Source organism: Haematobia irritans, chromosome 1, assembly GCF_050003625.1.
Source record: "Haematobia irritans isolate KBUSLIRL chromosome 1, ASM5000362v1, whole genome shotgun sequence".
Classification (NCBI taxonomy): domain Eukaryota; kingdom Metazoa; phylum Arthropoda; class Insecta; order Diptera; family Muscidae; genus Haematobia; species Haematobia irritans.
This window is the reverse complement of record NC_134397.1, coordinates 278826925-278842890: the sequence shown is the minus strand read 5'-3', so window position 1 is coordinate 278842890 and position 15966 is coordinate 278826925. Positions and strand designations below refer to the sequence as shown.

Here is a 15966-nt window from a genome sequence, read left to right as displayed (position 1 = left end):
CAAAACATAGCACCGATCTTTACATTTTAGAATTATAAATTCCTAATTCAGACAGGGTTTTGTAACAGTGTTATAGTAAAGCATATATTTATAACACAGGTAAAGTTATACTGCGAAAAGTTCGGAATCAATATCAAAATTTGTGATCTGTGTCATGTTTCATACATATTCCTTCCTACAACAGAACAATGAAAAGTGGAGAGAATTTTTCTACTCCAACAAACTGCATTTGTCGGCGTTTCTGTCAACGAAGTGATAATTTTTATCTAATCGTAAAGGGTAAAAATTGTTGACATATTCATTGGCATATTGCAGATTAGGAATTGTAATCAGAATTGAAAAGACTTTTTGACTTTTTTAATAATTTGGAAAAGTGGATTTTTCGACACTTCAATATTTTTAGTTGCGGTTCAACCGTATTATTTTACACATCCACCATTTACTTGGATCCAAACCATTACTTGGATCCATAGATTTTGACCTTCCCTTAAGAATTTTGTGTATTGATTCAGAATCAATGATGAGTCTTCTTTAAAATAACGAAATTTTTAGCAACCTTTAAATCTAATATCAATATCGGTATATTAATGAAGCTATTAACGCAAAAACAAAGGCCAGTTTAAAATTCAAATTGTAACGGATACTTCGAAGTAAAAAATATTTTTAAATTCCAAAATAAACTTTACACCAAATATGTTACATCTTCAAAATTTGAAGCGTTTTTATCTTAAATCTAAAGATTAAATTTTTCAGTTAAATTAAGGATGATTCTTTAATTCAAAAATTTGCCATAGTTCAAAAATATACGACATTAACGGAGGGGCACGAATTTCCAAAATTTGTGTCCTGAATTAAAAAAAAAAAAAAACATAAGATTATAAACTTTATTTTAGGATTCTTTAAGAGCACATAAATATTTTTTCTGGTGAATAAGGGATACACTCAGAATAATTGTTAAAATTACTCAGAACTACTTTTTTGTATAATTAGTTGTTTGCGACATTTAAAAATTTTTAAATTACCAATTGTTTGCAAAAATATCAAACTTGTTCAGCTATTTATTAATACGGTCTCATAAAATATATTTTAGTTTGGCTGATATATCCCAAACAATATAAGACTTACTATAGTAAGACTCTTCGGCTCCTTTTACAACTATTTGTGGTATGGAATATAGAAAAAGCTATATCTGGTTCTTGATGGTTGCATAGATTAATAACATTTTAATTCCAAGAAATTTTACGAATTATTCTTTCCTACACCAAGACAAAAGTATAACTTTAAGATGAATTGACAAAATATTTTGTTGATAAAGATTAAAAAATAGTCATTATTGATATTAATGCAATCAGTAAATTGAATAAACTTAAATCCAATTAAAGTTATATAAAGGTTATATAAAATTGTTCTAATTTATTGTAATATGTTTGTAGTAGAATATTCCGAATTTATAGATTAAAAATATATCAAAAATGAGAATTTTCTTTAATTCACAATGAATACGAAGAAATTGGATAAATTAAAGAAAAAAATGAATTAATTTCGTATTACGTATAATTTAGTGCAAGGATATTTTATACCAATTGTGAGAACATTGTTTGGTCTACTTAATTTCTTATTCCATCTATTATCTTTTGATATTTGTTTTGTGTTTTTTTTTTTTATAAATTTTTGTTTTTCTTTTAATCTCATTTGTTTGTTTTCTTTTTTTTTTTTGTTTTTTGCTAAGCGTCTTTAATACACGCTGAAATGTAAAATGTTTTCTCGTGACCGTGTTGCTTTCTATGACTTTTGGTCATTTTGACATGGTTTCTTTTGGCGACTTCCCAGTCTCCCTCTTGACGGGAATGTGTTTTTATTTTTAAGCGGCGCATGACGTATGGTCTAAATGTAGATATGAACTTTAGACAGATGCTATAATATACGATCTGTTTTCTTTTGTTGATCAAAATTCAGTTTTAGTATTTATACAAGGCGAAAACTATTTTAAGAAGTCTTGGGGCGTGTGTTACAATTTGATTCAAGTCTGGGTCAGTAAGTAAATTTTGCTAAACTCGTGTATCAAAAATTTTTAAGAAATGTCTTTATTACACAGCAAAAAAACTTGTGCGGTTCCAAAGTTTTTGTCTTTCCGCCAATGATTTTTATATTGAGTCCAAGACAAAGGAGCGGATAATTTCACCAAAAATACATTTAATAGGCAATTCAATTTTAAATTTAAGTCTAGCGTATTTTATATTAGGACACAAATTTTAATTTATTCGGTTTTCCGTCTGTTGACAACAAATTAAAATTCTGAATTCAAATTTCAGTTTCCTTTCGTTAAATCGTTACCCAAATAAATGATTTATTATGAGGATACTTCAAAGTGAAAAATGTTTTTTTAATTCCAAAAAAAAAAAAAAAAATAAACCAAAGACGCTCAATCCTCAAAATAAGTCGTAGCCTATATTTGAAGCGTTTTTATCTTAAATCTAAAGTTTCAATTTTTCAGTTAATTGAAGGACAATGTCTTAAAATCAAAAATGTGTTTCTTTACTTTAAGGAAAATTAGCCTTAGTTCAAAGACATGGGATTTTAACGGAGGTACGCAAATTTACAAAATGGAAAAAAATTGAAGCAAAGATTATAAACTTTATTTTAATTAAAATTTCATTATTTTTATGAAATGTGTCCTTAATATTTTGTAAATTTCGCATCCTAAAATTTAGGTTGCGTAATCTTTATTATCACGTAAATATTTTTTCCAGTGTAGGAACTATCTAAAATAATCTAACCCAATGATTTATATTTTGTATCTGAATTAGGTACACTGATCAATATTTTTGAACAAAAAGTCTATACAAATATTGTGGATAAATTTCTTTCATATCATTTCATATTTTAATAAAATGTAAATTAGTATCTTAAAACCTTTAAAATCCATGAAGACTATTTATTAACTAAGTTTTACCCCCAATTATACTCTTGTGTTACAGAATACCGTTATGCATGAGCCAACATGTAAAGTATTCTCTTTAGTGTAAGATCATCGAAACAATCGTCAACAGTTTAAAGAGTAACCCCACCAAAATCTTGGGATGTTTTCATTTATTTTCTTCGTATACAAAATACTCGTACTGTCAGTCAGTCCAACATCACATTCCCATATGTCTACGCCACCAAAAATATATGCATATACATATGTGTATGTGTGTGTGTGTATAATTAAATTGAGTCATCAACGTCATCATCATCATAATCATGAGCATAAAAATGGCAAACGAAAACATACACAAACACTCGTTGCTTTTGAAAAATTAAATAATAAAGGCGTGGGCTAATTTTTGGAATATTTTTACCAATTAAACAAATTGTATAATAACTACTGTATAAGATGATGATAATATTAGTGCTTGGGGGGAACAACTAATTTACTAAATAGTAGTTTGGAAATCTTACGCAGTGTGGTAAAAAAATCAAAAAGTCTCGAACCGCTCTTTTTCATAATCACGGCTGCTAATGATCACTTTCTTTGATAATCCAATTGAAATTTGTATCTTCTTTTGATGCAACTGTTTGATAACCAACGATCAATCACACTTCACTTCAATTTATTTTTTTTCCTTAAATTGGGTGAAAATATATATTTTTTTTTACAATTTCCCACGCACACACACAAAGATATTGGTACCGTTAAAGGTGAATCAACCAAATCACCGAAATAATACGAGACACGGAGCACAGAACGATATAACGGACCGCAGATACTAAAGTAACGCAATGAACTAAGAAAAGTAAACGAAATTTTAAAGGCAGATCCACCAAATTCCCACCCGAAGAAAAGAAAAACGGAAAATGTATGGGAAAAGAGCGCGAGAAAATGTTTTCGATTGTTTTTTTTTAATACACAAAACATCTCAAAATCTTGGCGGTAATTTAGCAGAAATACCCCCATATACAGTGGATACTAAAGAATTTTGTATATCCGAATTTTAACAAGTTAACAAAAAATATTTATTCATAAAAATAATAGAAATCTATACACAAGAAAAAATCGCCAAATATTTCCAATTAGAAAGTTGATTAATCAACTAAACAAATCACCGATAAAATTAACTTTTCAATGAATTTAAAAAATAAAGTCAGTTAAGAAACTGAATCACAATACAATTGTAATTATATTAAAAACTATATGATTAAAATTTTTAGTTTGGAAATAATTAATTTTTATATACAACTCATCATTAGTTCATTAAATTTAGACTCAAATCCAAAGAAAATTTCAACGGCAAGCGCTACATCTATTGGCAGAGTTTAATAAAAGGGCACCAAACTAAAAAAATGTATTCTATGTTTATTTAAGATAACTTGCAGAAAAATGAACAATTTAGAAAAGACAGGTTCCAAAGCTACTTTGATTTAAACATAGAAATGCAAAAGAAGTGTTTTTAAAGGAGGTTAAATTGCATTTAACGCCCCTTCTCAATTAGACTTCATTGCAAGCAAAGCATCTTTGAAACTTGTGAGTCTTGAAGAGGTTTGGTACATATGTCAGCGTTCATTAACTCAGTAGGACATTATTCCAATCGTATTTCTTCCGTGTCCTTCAAATCTTTTATAAAAAAATAATTTTTTCTCTAATATGTTTGCTTCGCCGACTAAACTATCTGAGAAGTGAAATAATTTCAAACAGCTATGGTTATCTTCATATGTTATATTTTGCAACAACACCATGAAATGGGAGCTCCATTGAACCTACAAATAAAACCGCTATTTGATTTTATGTCGATTTTATTTTGGGTCCAATTGACATGAGCGAATCCATATAATGGTTTCTGGTCTCCAAATTTTAAGTTAAGTACAAGGTATTTCAAACCATTTAGATACACACAATCTATCACAGTTTTAATTGGGCATGAAAAAAATATTTGATTAAAAAATTAATGGGTTTGTTTTGAAAAGATCAATTAATCTTTTAATTGATTCAATTATAAATTTAATTGATGTGTTTGCAAGAAAAGCAATTAATTTTTAATTGATTCAATTAAAATTTAATTGAAAAAAATCAATAACTTTTTTAATTGATTCAATCGAAAATTTAATTTATGTCGATTGGAAAACTCTATCATTGATTCACTTAATTATTTAGTTAACTTCAGTTCAAATTCCAATTAACTTTTTAATAAATCAGTTAAACAATTATTTGAGACGTAACTATTTTCAATCACTTTGTTTTTTAATAAAATCAAATATTTTTTTTATTAAAAATTAGAAAACCATATTTTTTTAATTGACATATCTTTACAGGATTCATGTCTAATATGGCATAGTCCATATGGAGTCTTTTTTATATAAACAATGGCAGAATTAATAGCTGTATCAGCCTCTAGTTCTAGATCGGTTTATGTAGAGGAGTATATAATTTAATTAATAAAATTCTATCTAATTATGTGATTGAAATGTTACTAGGTATCGTTTCATTTGGACGCTTTATATATTTCTTAATAAATAGCTTAGAGACAGCTACGATTATGCGAAATGAATGTACGAAGGCAGTTCGGAAACTTCTTAGCTTAGCACAAAAAGCACGGATTAAACAGGGAAAAGTGTTTTGGAAACTTCCATCTCTGTTATGAACACATGTTAAATTTTGTTAAGATCTGGCAACTCCTTCATATAGAAACAGGTGTTCAAAATCAAAAGTTATTTCAATTATTTTATGTTTCAAGTCGAATCACTTAACTATACACTAATAGAAAAAATTGCGTTTCACAATCGTGAACGGACGTTGTCAAAATGAAACGGAAACGTTCACAAAAAATCAAAACGGAATGTTCACGATTTCGTCCACGGGCGTTCACGATTTCATGAACGCCATTCGTTTTTCTTTGGTCATGAAATGTCTTAAAATAATCGTTAGACGTTGTTATGTCAACTCCGCCGTTGGTGCAATGTGCTAGGCGACTGTTAACGTGTATCGTGCAGGCAACACAGGTTCGAGTCACGGTAGGGGAAATCTTTTTTTTTTAATTTTTTTGTTTATAAATTCGTAACCATTACGTTTTCAGATCATGAACACTGGTTGTTGTTTTGAAAACTTATGGTGTCATTTTTACGTTGTCAGATTGTCCCCATCTGTTCTCAGTTTGACAACACATGTGTGTTGATTAACTTTCATGAACGGATCATTCAAAATGACCACGCCGTTCATGATTTTTTCTATGGGTGTAAAGACAAAACGACTTCATTGAAAATTTGATCGTCTTTTGGACAAGAAAAAAAAACTATATCAGAGAAATACTTCTTTATGCTAAGCAAACTTCACATTCGGATTTTAATGACATGAAATCTTTGGCCTCACGACAATATGTTTTTCAGTGCACATGTACTATGTGATACAAATTTTAAATACTAGAAAAATGTATAATTTTGACAAACTTTATGAAAATGGACCAACATTGGCTAAATTCCGTTTGGGCCGACCATCGGACCAAATTTAAAAATTAGAAATTTTTTGGACCAATTTTGGTCCGATCGGACCAAAATGGCAACGCTGATCATGGGCATTTCAAATGATCGAGTCCATTTAATTTTGCATGAAGAACTACAGATGAAAAAGCTTCCTGCGAGATGGGTGCCGCATTTGTTAACAATCGATCAAAAACGCATAGGAATGAACACTTCTCAAGCTTGTTTGGATCGTTTTAAGCGAAATAAAATGGATTTTAAGCGTGCTTCCAGAGACAAAAGAACAATCCAAACAATGGACTGAAGCTGGAGGTGGAGGAAGTGCCCCAAAGAAGGCAAAACAATTCGATCGGCTGGTAAGGTTATGGCAACGGTTTTTTGGGACTTCAAAGGTATTTTATTGAATGACTATCTGCAAAAGGGTAAAACAATAAATTCAGAGTACTATTGCAACCTTTTGAATCAATTAAACGTACAAATTCGAGAAAAACGTCCTGTCTTACAACACAAAAAAATAATTTTTCATCAAGACAACACGGATGAAAAAGACTGTTTTTCATATGTTTGGCTATAAACATTATATGTTTGGAATACAAATTTTTAAACACAATATTTTTGAGTGCAAGCATATAATGTTCATAAACTAGCATAACATGTTTGGGACATATATGTTAATATGTTAGAACATATTATGTTTGGGACATAAAATGTTTGTAAATATAATATGCTTGGATGCAAACATATATTAATTTAGAAATAGCCTATAAACTTATATGTGTTTAGTAGCTTGGAGCGCTATTTAACAGGGAGCGATATTGAATTAAGTTGGTGGTTGTTGCTTGTTATTACAAAATTAACATTTTATTTTTCCTTGGGCAGTTGATCAGCTACTACTGTGTGGTCCGCTGTTCGAATCCCCGTCCGGCAAAAGGTAAAATTAAAATAAAAAAAAAATTGAATATTTTCTTCTACAATGTTTGTATTACAGAAAAAGGTGCTAAGAACTAAAAAATGTCGTGGAAGTGAGAAAGATGTGGGGGAATATACAATTAGGCAGAAACAAAATTTTGAGCATTCAAGTCGAAAACCTATGTTGTTAGCACCTATATTTCCTGTTTATTTTCATAATACATTATGATTGTAAATATATAAATAAATAAATAAAATTTTGAGCACAATATTGTTTGGGAGAATTTTTTTAAGCATATAATATTTTTGGGTGCAAAATGCTTCCAAACATATTATATGTTCACAAAATAACATATTGTTTTTTGGAAGACAACATTATTGAATTTGGATGCAAAAATACAAAATGTTTGGAACTTAGACTACCCAAACATATATTTTTTAGACCAAAATGCTTTCAAACATATTATATATTGCAAGAGATCAAACATACAAATGTTTGGGCAATACCCAAAAATGTATATGCTTGAAGCAAAATATGTTTGGGAGTATATGTTACAGAAGCGATTTTTTATGAGGGTGAACGCACCAGCGCACAAGAGTGATTTAACAAAGGCTACAATCAACGAATTAAAGTACGAGTTGCTTGACCACCAACCTTATTCTCCTGATTTAGCTCCCAGTGACTTTTACTTGTTCCCAAATCTAAAAAAATGCCTTGCTGGCAAGCGTTTTACCTCAAATGAAGATGCAATTACAGTTGTAAACCACTATTTTGAAGACCTTGAGGAAAACTATTTTAAACAAGGGATAGAATTGCTAGAAAAGCGTTGGACTAAGTGTATTGAAGTTTCAGGAGATTACATTGAAAAATAAAAATATTTTTGAAAAACTAACTATTCTCTTTCATTGATAGGCTAAGAAGTTTCCGACCCGAATTTATAAAGAGATCAGAAATATTACAAATGTATGAATCCGAAAACTCTAAAATGAAAGCACCAAAATCGATTATCACAACAAGTGTTGTTATCATTCTTATATTTCAGTATTGCGGTGGTTGTTTTTGAGTATTTTATGGTAGACAAAAATAAAAATAACACACAACAGTGTCAGTAGTTGTACTAATGGTAAAACACCACACGGAGTGGTTTGGTGTTTTATCTAAAGGTGGGTATTAAGTTCGAGTTTAGCCGCTAAAATCGTCATTTTTTCACGATTACTTTTCTTTAATAATCCATTTTAAGGAATACAAACTTTGTGAAAATTTGCTTTGGGCTATTCCTTATCAAGTTATAATTAAATTTGTATAATATTATGCCTTTTTCCTACTGATTTAGTTTTCACTTTAGCGATTTTAGCGGTTAAACTCGAACTTGATACTCATCTTAAGGGGGGAAAATTATTCCAAAATTATTTTTAATTCATAATATTGTGAGGGGTCTTGTTATCCAAAATCTATGATAGTGTCCTTCACATTTTTCCAATCAATGTCGAGAATGTTGCACCTTTTATTCGAATCGAAATCGCCATAATGCAACCGTGTAACTCCGGATGACATAGCACAGCACCGGTTGGGCTTCACTGGTGCGTATTTTCCTAATTTTATATTTATTTCAAAGAAATCAAACCTTTGGCTCAGAATCATAACTTTTTTGCACTTTTTTTCTTATCTAGCAAAAATATCTCTTTTTTGTGATAAAAATATTATATTCATGTTATGAAATCGTATATAGTATAATATATTTCTTATATATGCTTAACATTCAAATGAACCTATATAATTTTTAATAATACTTTTAATCAGCGATGACATAAATACAGAGACTAGAGATACGATCTCATTTGAAATTGTATCATCTAAAGAGTCCTCACTGTATAAAGATCTAAAATGAGAAATGGAGAATCTCTGCCTCTCAACATTGTATGGCATGATTAACTTGAGTAGAAAATATATACGAAATAAAGTCACATCAGTAAAATCTCTTTTACCTTCGTCTATGCGACAAAAGTTCATTTTCTCTCCACCATATACAAAAACATCAATAACTTCCGAAAATCGAAGAATTTAACAAACAAGACAGCGGCCATTGAAGGAATATCGACACAAAATTAACAACATAAATTGAATAAAACTGGATGGGTGATATGAACACCATTAAAGAGCTTGGGAAGAATATAAAATTAAAAGTGCTAAGCAGAAAACGCACACACATATCCAATGACTTTGGCTACTATAAATAGATATCAATTAAGTATCGGAGAACTAAAACAACAGCAACAACATATTAAACGAATCAAGTGCATATGACCTACATTGTGACCCCCTTTCGTTCAAACACTCACACAAACACACTCACTGATATTTAAGTATCCAACAGATGTATAGATGGAAATTTTGGACCCTCTTCCAATGACAGGCAAACACTTTGTGGAAATAGGGAACAAATGCAAGTACTTGAGCACGTTCCCTCTATGGTTGTATTTATGACGCTTCTGTAAACATAATCATTATTGTAGCTACCGAGCATGAATGTGTCAGGAAAGGGAGGGTTGAAACTCTTCTAGCACGAGTGTGGTAATAAGAGAATTCCAATGCGTCTTGCTCATACAAATCGGTTTATGGGTGAGCATGTATGTGCAGCGTCTAGATGTCGTTTATTGACACCCGCCCAACCACACATGTTTGTATTATGTAGTTATTGTTTGTTTGGAATTCTGCTGTTATCTCATTTATCACAATGTTCCCTAATCTAGTGTTTGATATTTCGCACATATTTTTGTGAATTCATAAAGAAAAAAAAATTAAAAAAGGACAATATTCTTTCATCACAAGACGTCCCAGCAAAAACTAGGTAACCACATCTCATTACAATTTACATTACCAGGAGTAAAGCTGACATTATACATTGCATTACATTACGGTGAGTTATAATGACTAACTTGTAATAACAATAATAAATACCTCCCGGCAATTTTCGAATTGATATTCTCAAAATTTAATGCATTTGGCTGCTAATGACTTAATAAAATAGAATAAATGACCATGGTACCATTTGGTATAATTATTCACATAATTGAGCAGTAACAAAAAACATTCAAAAAGAATATGTTATGTAACGGTAAGTCTGAAGATTTTCCGTTAAGGAATATTCTTCATGAATATTTCATAATAATTGTGTTTTAAAATAAATGCTTTATTACACCTTATTCACATTACACTTTCAAAATCGACTTCACCAGATTTCAACTGTCATTTGCCTTATAAAAAGGGATATAAAAATCCACTTTTAGTAGATTTCGAACATAATGTGAATCTAACTCGCTTAAACGACAACATTTATTTCTATTTTAACTGTGAAATTAATTTGCCTGTAATCTTTTTTAGATTATTTGTTACATTTTTGTTTATTTCTACAATATTCTTTTCTATTCAAGTAATGTTCATATTACATCACTACTCGCCATATTTTGATCCATTGTAATCGGCTAGAGAAGTCAATATTTTCAAGATTTGGTTGCCTGAGACAATAAGTGGCTATTTTGCAAACGTTGGTATATGTACGAATAAGTGATTAGATATTAGGTGATTACATGCTTTAAAAGCACTAATTATTTCATGGCCAAAGGTATGTCTGGGGAGAAGCACTTCCTCCTAGGACATGCGTATGTAAATGTAATCCGGAGTGATGCCAATTAATAAGTGGTTATTAATTTTTAAACAGGCTTACCTACAAGATCACCGGGTAATGAGAGTGTTTGCTGGTGTATAATGCATTTTGATGATAGCCATGTGTTAGTTTTATGTTTTTTCTCAATTTCTTACTTGTCTTCAATAACACTTTTTTTATCTAGTACGCTTGATTTAATTGAATTTGAATATTATTAAAACAAAAAGAAAAATTATACATTCAAATAAAAACTATCAGACCTATCGGTTAAATTTTTTGTCTTAATGATCTTGGATCGTTAAAACTTTACCTTGGCATACATTTTACCAGAAATAGAGATGGAATATTTTACATGGATCAAATGACGTATATTGAAAAGATACTGGAAGAACACAATATAGAAGACGCAAGGGACTCTAATATTCCTTTGGATCTAGGATACTTCAAGATAAGTTGTGATAACAGATCTGAAAACAATTATCAATACCGAAAAGCAATTGGATCACTTCTTTACCTTGCATGCAATTCTAGACCATATATAGCTTTAGCGATTTCAATTTTATCAAGAAAAGTGAGTAATGCCAGCAAAACAGATTGGAATGAAGTATAAAGAGTAATGAGGTAGAAGAAATATTGGTTTAATCGACTAAAAAAAAAACAAAAAATGTTTTGTTTTTTCTAATTTTTTACTTGTCTTCAATAAAACTTTTTTATCTAGTACGTTTGATTTAATTGAATTTGAATATTATTGAAACAAAAATAAAAATTATACATTCAAATTAAAACTATCAGACCTATCGGTTCAATTTTTTGTCTTAACAATTAGTTCACACGAGAATTAATTAATGTGGTCACAATATTCATATTTATGTACCCATAGTGCGTCGGCCGAGATATAATTATCTCTCTCATATAAAATTAAACTTCATAATTCTAATTTTAGTTCATTTTAAAAGCCAGTTATATACATTTGAAAAGTGTTTAGCGTTATGAATATCTTTGCTTTTAAAAATAATCCAAAGCCTGGAACATATAAAGATTTTTTTATTTTTAAAATTATATAATCAGCCGTCTGTCTCAGGCAAAAAAATCGTTTCTTCAAAATAATACAATTTTTAATTGGATAAAGAGACTTATTAGTGATGGTATGACCTCTTATACAGCAAAAAAAATGATCAATGCGAATGTATTTTTTTACTTGCTGAATATGTCAACTGTTCACCTGCCTTGTCATAGCACTCTGGTATTGCCAATACGCCACCAAAGTTTTACAGACATAAGTCAATGCTGCAAACAAGCTTAGTTGCCGTTCCAGGTGTTGTACTTCCTTTGCAATAAGGGACGGACCCTATTTAGCAATTCTACTAAAGGTAATCTGTTAATCGGTTTTTTGAAAAATGTGTCAGATCAAACTGAAATTCTGAAGCCAAGCTTTATCTTAATATGCAATTTGTTGATATCTAACAATAACTGCAGAAAGTGAATTAAAACATCAATCAAAACATTAACCCAGTCCAAACATCTTCTTTATATTCATCATGGAACAAAAAAATCCTTTCGCTTTTATTTGCGTGAGAAAGTCTTATTTGTTATAATGAATAATTTATGGCACTTTCCAGTCCCAATTGAATTTACAGCGTATGTCATAAACGTATACCATATAAATATGTGTCTACATTTGAAATAATCCGCGGCAAATCAGATGCTTGATATGCAAATGTTAATATTTTTTCAATTATAAAAGTACTATATTCCCCACAATTTGTCCATCGACTCACAGAATGGAATTTTGGAATAATTTTAAAACACGTTGTAAACACAATCCAAAATTGATTATGTTACAATTTTTTGCAAACTCCAACTAAACTTCAATGGGGAGAAAACTTAGAAAAAAAATTGTTGGGGAAAAATACTATGAGATTTTTTTTACAAATCTCCTTTTTGTAATGAAATGTCTCATTTCCTCTCATATGTAGTGCTGCCTTTTTTAAAATCGTCGCCGCATTGCATTGGACTGCACTAGAGATGCATCCCAAGAAAATGTCATAAACGTCGTTGATTAAATTGGATGATGAGAAAACCCCCACAAAATAATCAAATACAACAAAACATCCAATTCAACACAATTCATTCAATAGTACACTCGAACCATGGTACTTTACCCCAGTAGGCTGGCCCACCAATGTAATGAACGTAAGTAAATGTATTAAAATAAACCAAAAGAAAATGAAGTAAATGACATCGAATTCACAGAATCGGTTCAAAGATAGAAAGAAAAACAAACTAAAAGATACAAAAATCTTTTCATTCATGGCACGTTCACATGAAACTTGCATTAGCCACAACAACCACAAAAACCATAACATAGTGCACATCAACGAATGGAACGGTAAGTATGAGAATGTTAAGCAAGTTACCGTTAATATGTACGTCGATCACCGTTGCTCCTAAGACGAATCCCGTGCATGAGTGACGACAACGACAAATAAAGAAAGCCCAAATAATGCAGTATGTTGTACATAATAACAACAATGATAATAGCAATAATAAGTATATTGTTGTTGTTGTTGTTCATAATAATTATGATGACTATAACTTTGGTTACGACGAGTGGTCAGAGACAGAGACATGGTACACAAACAATATCATGGGTACATACCAGATTGTCACAATCCATTTCGTGGAGGGGGAATACACGGTGCATTTGCTTCGCATATATTTTATAAACACGTATATAAATTTCCCGGTCGCTTGCTTCGATATGTTATTCATTCAATTGATTCGAAAGGGGACAACAAAAAAGTACGACAGAATAGCAAGAGTCAAGAGCGCAAAACAAAACAAGTGGCCATCACCAAAACTGAATAAATGAATGGACTGACGGGCGACCCATTATGGGCAAACGTTTATGGATTGACAAACGGAAAAGTGTGTAAAAATATAAGCATACGTCTGATAGACACAATGGCCATTTGGTGCGGGTTCATGTGAATGAGAGTTACCTAAAACGCAGGATATAAAATAATGCTAATATATAGAGCCCTGTCCTGAATTTGGCGTAATTGTAAAGCCTTATACAACTCTTCGTACACCGGTCGATTTTTCATAAAAAATCAAAACTCAACATTTGCTCAGTTAAGGTGGTATTAAGTTCGCTTTTAACGTCTAAACTTAAACTTAATACCCACCTTTAAAAAAAATACAACAAACAAGGCAGTTGAAGTCCCGGGCCAGCATTAAAATCATATACAGTGAAACCTCTCAAACTTGGACACCCTGAAAACCGGACATCTCTCAAACATGGACAGTTGTCTGGTGACGTTTACTATATTAACACATTGAAATTAACTTCTCAAACCTGGACACCTCTCAAATTTAGGCGACAGTGTGTGTCCACCATTCAGAGGTTTCACTGTATACATTTCAGTAAACCTTAACCTCCAAAATGCGCGTATACCCTTAACGGCTGTTTAATAATTATCGTTGAATTAAAGCATTTTGATGAGAGATAAAAAGAGATCTGTTACAATTCATTCAAATCGACGAAAATATTAAATAATTTACAACACGTTCCTTATTTCCAATTGCCCGCATATAAATTAAATTTAATATGTACACTGAAAGGAGAGTTTTCTTTTCTGGGGAACGAAATTTTAGACAAAGAAAGTTTTCATTTAATGCTTCTTAATTTTATTCTAAAGCAAATATATGTATGTTAGATTTCGTTTAATTTTGTTATTATTATCTATTTATTTTTTGCCGAAAATGAATAAATTATACAAAATCCCTAGAATTTTGGTTATGACTTTCAGTTAGAAATTGGGTTAGCATTTGTACAAATTTTGGTTTAAAAATACTCGCAATAATGTTAATTTTTAATTTGCTTCACATCAAAAAATATTTGAAAAATTATTGAGTAGCGATGAAATTCAATTTGAGAACTCGATTTTCTCAATTTGAGAACTCGATTTTCTCAACAATTTCTCAACTCGAATATTAACCTAATCCGTTGAAAATTTGTTCGTAAAAAGTGTTCGAAAGGTTTGTTCTTATTGGGATAATTCGGGAATAACTACACAGAAAAAAATTCATTCATGATTCAACAAATTTTTTAATTGAAATCAATCACAAAATTAATAGTATCAATTAATTTTTTAACTGATTTTCAATACATTTTTTAATTGATACAATCATTTCTGTGATTGAAGATATTTCAATTAAAAATTAATTGGATCAATTAATTTCGTTATTGAAGACAAAAAATACTTTTTTGTGTGTATTATAAATCCAGGGATTTCGGAATTTTGTCGGTATCCCGAATTTTTCAAATATTTTGAGTAATAGCAATCTACAGCACCAAAACATTGTACCTATTTGGTTTAATAGAATTTTATTTAAAAACACACACACAAACATAACAAAAGATCATAAGAATAAATGAAAGATCAATGTTCAATCGCTACCATACTTAACAGAAACTTACTTAGTCCAATTCAAAGGTATAAAGAAAAGAAATGCAAAAAATGAACACGGTCGACACAGCTTCAAGCATCGCTTGCACTGAATGCAGACTCCAATTTATTAATAAAAATGAGGATTATATTTTCGGGATTCCGAAAAATAAAAAAATCCCGAAAACAAGTACATCGATGTTCTGGATAGCTCATACAAACACAAATAAAAGAAAACAGGCCAATTAATAACGACTTTTCTGATTATCATAATCTTGGAATATTATGATAACTCTAAATGAAAATAGATCTGAAGCAAAACGAAGAACTGAAATTAGCAATAAATCCTTCAAGTACACATAATTCGATGGTATTTTTTTTTATTTGGATTCTTTTCAATATAGTTTCATATGAATATCTATGATACCTCCTGGAAAACTCTTCTTAAAATTTGCCACGGTGTCCTAATTAATATCAGAGTGTCATATAGA

At 30.4% G+C, this 15966-nt stretch overlaps 1 protein-coding gene across 7 annotated transcripts in view; it reads right to left on the bottom strand.

Moving 5' to 3' along the window:
* Positions 1-15966, bottom strand: part of Unc-115a (actin binding LIM protein Uncoordinated 115a) — a 39570-nt gene that overhangs the window by 22356 nt on the left and 1248 nt on the right. For 2 of the 7 annotated variants that reach the window (XM_075296311.1, XM_075296335.1), the window contains exon 1: positions 3442-3728. The exons of 1 other annotated variant lie outside the window; for it this stretch is intronic. In XM_075296311.1, coding sequence (XP_075152426.1) covers positions 3442-3487 — 46 coding nt within the window. In that variant the 5' untranslated portion in view covers positions 3488-3728. Of the gene's footprint in view, positions 1-3441; positions 3731-15966 lie in introns of those variants that run through there. 4 more of the 7 variants (XM_075296347.1, XM_075296341.1, XM_075296317.1 and 1 more) reach the window with 4 other exon arrangements.